This window comes from Camellia sinensis, chromosome 5, assembly GCF_055761805.1.
Source record: "Camellia sinensis isolate YWXY chromosome 5, ASM5576180v1, whole genome shotgun sequence".
NCBI lineage: Eukaryota > Viridiplantae > Streptophyta > Magnoliopsida > Ericales > Theaceae > Camellia > Camellia sinensis.
Genome location: NC_138965.1, coordinates 94,071,908 through 94,076,771, shown reverse-complemented (window position 1 = coordinate 94,076,771; position 4,864 = coordinate 94,071,908). Strand labels below are relative to the sequence as shown.

Below are 4,864 nucleotides of genomic sequence, written 5' to 3'. Positions count from 1 at the left end.
ATAGACAATTTTTTATTTCTTTTTTCTTTTTTCTTTTTTCTTTTTTCTAAGTGTTGTCCATGGATGTATATATATATAAATATTGGTACTTATAAGAACTTCATGCATATGTTAACTTAGGTGTCAGGGAAAGACAGGTCCCTCATGGTACAAATCGTTTCATTTGGTCCCACCCTAAAAGAGATTTATGTGACACACCAAATAGTGAATGAAAAAACAAGATAATCTATCTCAACTTGAAACGCGTGTTCTCATTTGTTCCTCGATTAATCTTTGCTTGAGTTGTAGGTGACAAACAATGGACAAGAGTTGGATGACGATAAATAATAGGTTGACAAGTAAAGAGTATCAACATGGGGTGAAGGCATTCCTTGATTTTGTTACGGCAAATTTAGGCGTAGAGGATGAAATTAGGTGTCCGTGTGTCGATTGTATTAATGGCACAAAATATAGCAGACAAGTTGTGCGGATGCACTTGATCCGAAGAGGAATGTCATCTTCATATATAACTTCGGTGCACCATGGGGAACATGTTCCCGTGTCTCATCCTAGTGTATCAAATGACCAATGTGGAGGTAGTGGCGAATGTATGACAGATATCGATGATCAGCTCATGGGTGAATTGCCTCTTATGTTGGAAGAAATTTGCGTGAGTGGTTTTATGGATGATCTTACCAACAAGGAACCTAATGGTTTGGAGAGAGGGGATTTGCATAAGTTCATTAGGTTGTTCGAAGATGCAAAACGCAAAGTTTACCTGACATGTGAAAAGTTCTTTGTGTTATCATTCGTCATTAAGATACTTCATGTAAAGGTGTACAACAAATGGAGCAACAAGTCATTCGATATGGTTATGCAGGTATTCAAGGACATTCTACCAGAATGTGATCATACTGTTCCATGGACACTCTATGATGCTAAGAAGTTCTTACGTGACTTGGGTTTGGGATATGAAACAATTCTTTCGTGCAAGAATGATTGTGCATTATTTTGGAAGGAGAGTGTAAATTTGGAGAAATGCCCTACATGTGACGCACGTAGATACAAGTTGAACGATGATGGTGGTAAAAAGATTCCACACAAGGTATTGCGGTACTTTCCTTTGACACCGAAGTTGAAACGACTGTATATGTCCAAAAAAATAGCCGCAGATATGAGATGGCACACTGAGAAGCGTGTGGATGATGACATATTAAAGCATCCGGCCGATGGTGAAGCATGGAAGAACTTTCATAAGCAACATCCAATGTTTTCTGATGACTCGAGAAATGTAAGGCTAGGGCTAGCAACAAATGGTTTCAATCTATTTAGAAATATGAGCACATCATATAGCATGTGGCCTGTAATCATAATGTCTTACAATCTCCCACCATGGAAGTGTATGAAAGAGCCATTTTGCATGATGTCATTGCTTATTCCCGGACGTTCGGCACCTGGAAGAGACATTGATGTCTACTTGCAACCATTAATAAAAGAATTGAAGAATTTGTGGGAGCATGGTGTGCAAACATATGATGCATCGAATGGGAAAATTTTTAGAATGCATACGGCGGTAATGTGGACCATAAATGACTTCCCTGCGCATGGTAACATGTCAGGGTGGAGTACAAAGGGTTACTTGGCTTGCCCTAATTGTAACAATAATGCATCGTCCCAGGGTTTACAAAGTAAAATAGGGTATATGGGTGCTCGTCGCTACTTGCCTGAGAACCACACTTGGCGAACAAGTAAGCTCTTCAATGGTCAAACGGAGCATAGGTCCAAACCTTTGGACTTATTGGGGGAACAAATACTAGAGCAAATTGATTCTGGGACTTACAAGCCATATAGAAAGCACCCACAAAATCAAAAACGACAAATGAATGAAAATCAAAATTTGAATTGGAGCAAGAGAAGCATTATGTTTGACTTGCCCTATTGGAAAACGTTGAAGCTTCGACACAACCTTGATGTCATGCATATTGAAAAGAATATATGTGACAATGTCGTTGGGACACTTTTGAGCGTAGATGGAAAGAACAAGGACACGAACAAAGCACGCTTAGATTTGGAGGACATGAGAATACGTAAAGAGTTACACTTGAAGAGGCGTTCTAATGGGTCCTTTGAGAAGCCTCCCGCATTGTACACATTGTCTGTGAAACAGAGAGAAGGCTTTTGTGGTTTCTTGAAAACAATAAGTACCCTGATGGCTATGCAGCAAATATCTCCAATTGCGTGACCGCTCAAGCTGGGAAATTATCTGGCCTCAAAAGTCATGACAGTCATGTCCTTATACAACGACTTCTTCCAAATGGGATGCGTGGCTACCTTAATAAGGAAATTGGAACGACATTTTTTGAGTTGGGAAATTTCTTCAACCAGTTGTGTTCAAAGACATTGAGGCATTTAGATTTGGAGAAATTGGATGAACAAATCGTACTCATACTTTGTAAGCTTGAGATGATTTTCCCGCCGGCTATTTTTGATGTCATGGTCCACTTGGCAATTCACTTGCCTTGAGAGGCTATGCTTAGAGGCCCAGTGCAATATTGATGGATGTACCCAATTGAGAGGTATTAGCTCAGCCCTTGTATTAGTGTCAAATTTTAATTAACGCTTTGTTGCTGATATAAAGATTGCAGTATAACATTGTCATCGGCTTGATTGTTAGGTTGCTTGGCCGTCTAAAAGGGTTTGTGGCCAACAAAGCTCATCCTGAAGGTTCTATTGCCGAGGCTTACATTTCTAAAGAATGTACAACATTTTGTTCAATGTATTTGGATGGAGTTGAAACATTGTTTAACTGCCCAGAAAGGAATTATGACATGGGTGACTGTGGCCCAGGGTTGCCGGTATTCACTCAAAATGTCTGTCCCTTTGGTCTAATAACAAGAGGCGTCCGATGTGTCCGTAGCTGACCGCGAGATGGCTCATTGGTTTGGCCTACACGATAGCACAGAAGTGGAAAAATATGTAGAGTATGAATCTTTCAAATGTTTTAGAATGTGTTTGTTGTAAATTGATTAGTCTCTATCTTAGTAAATATTTTTGAATCGCATTTCTTGTAACTAGGGAGCACAAGAACTTGTTACAACAAAGAGCCGGTGCATTCGACATCGAAAACAGACAACGGAAAGAATTCCATAAATGGTTCAAAGATCATGTAAGCTAGTATTCTCATATCCTACAGTCAATCGTACATTACATTAATATTGTGCATGCTTGTAACATGACACATGTTCTTCATGTAGATGAATGAATTGCGGAGCCAAGTTTCCCCTGAAGCAATTAATGAGAAATGGTCATTAGCCAATGGTCCTAGTGGCTTAGTGAACACATATTCAGGATGTATTTGTAATGGTGTCCGTTTTCATACTATCGACCGTGACAACCGTCGTAAAAGTCAGAATAGTGGATTAGTCGTAGAAGGGGAGCATGAAGGCCAATTGATACACTTCTATGGATACTTGTGCAGAGTGTGGGAAATGAACTATTTTTTTAGACATCGGATTGTATTGTTCCAATGTGAATGGTTTAACACCGGTAGTAGCAGAACTATGCGTGTAGACATTTGACAACAATTGATGTAAGAAGTCGATGGTACAAAGATGACTCATTTGTATTACCAAGTCAAGTTGAACAAGTATTCTATGTTAATGACACCAAATTAGGTAACCAATTGGAGAGTCGTAGAAAAGTTTCAACATCGAGAAATTTGGGATGTGCCAGAGATGGATGACGTATAACCTGATGATGTGTTCCAACAAGAAGAAACCACCGAGGTTGTACTAGCTATGGCTATTGATGATGATGCGGTTTTGCGTCGACATGATATTGAATCTGAAATTATTCCAATGGAAGTTTTGCAATCTGTCAGAGGTGTAGAAGCCAAGGGTGTTACAGATGATGCCTTCATCTGTGATGATGAAGATGGATTAATGAGGGAGGGTGACGACCCAGACGAAGAATATGACCTACAGAGTGATTTTGATACAGATGTTGATGTAGAATCTTGATGTATATCATGCTTTAGTTCATTCCATAATTAGAGCAATGTGAATGTTCAATTGGTGCACAAATGCAAATCAAACTCATTATAAAATAGGGGCTCTCTCTTTGTAAATGTCAATATGTCATAGATATAAGACACTAGCAGTATTCGGGGTGTGGGGAGAATTAAATCTTTTAAAAACTGAGGGGATGATAAAGCATGTGAAATAAGACCAAATTTGCACTATCGAAAGTTACACCAGCAGAATTTTGCATACGTCATTGCAGATATATAGTGATCATGTTTTTTTTTTTTTTTTTTGAAAAATTGATGCTCATGAAACTTCTATTATGCTTCCATTGCAATTATTGGAGTTTCCAAATAAATTAGTTTATTGATTTGTAAACCACTTGTTTTTTTCTTAATTGAATAGTAAATTGAAATAAATTAACTTTATGGTACAATAAAAAAAAAACTATTCTGGCTTTTGAACATATTGTTTAAGAGGGGCTTTTTTCTCAACCAAAATATATGGTCCCATAAACCCTAGCTTATTCTATAAAACTTCATCCAGCTAGATTTTTATTAGGCCAAACCCTAGCTTATTCATTTGTAGTTGCACATTCTTTATAGGGAGTGAGAGTTTTGTAGTTTGTGTGTTCTGTTGCCATCTCATCATTGTGGTAAGTTTTATCGTCCCAAAATCTCGAACTTTGGAATGGTGGAATGGAAATGGGATGATCCTTTAACATTTAGACAAATTTGATACCATATGGTGCCTTGGTAGTTATGCCTTCTGACATAATTAGTTGATGAAAGAATTCAGATGTAATTTACGAATTTTATGATACAGAAATTCCTCTAATACAGTTGAACAACTGATTGTTGGGA

General features: G+C 38.1%; 1 protein-coding gene across 1 annotated transcript; it reads left to right on the top strand.

Moving 5' to 3' along the window:
- The first annotated feature begins 298 nt into the window (after window positions 1–298).
- LOC145791539 (uncharacterized) lies at window positions 299–2,221 on the top strand. Its single transcript, XM_082871896.1, has one exon. It carries the CDS (start codon window positions 299–301, stop codon window positions 2,219–2,221), a length of 1,923 nt encoding a protein of 640 aa, XP_082728022.1.
- Window positions 2,222–4,864: the final 2,643 nt, after the last annotated feature.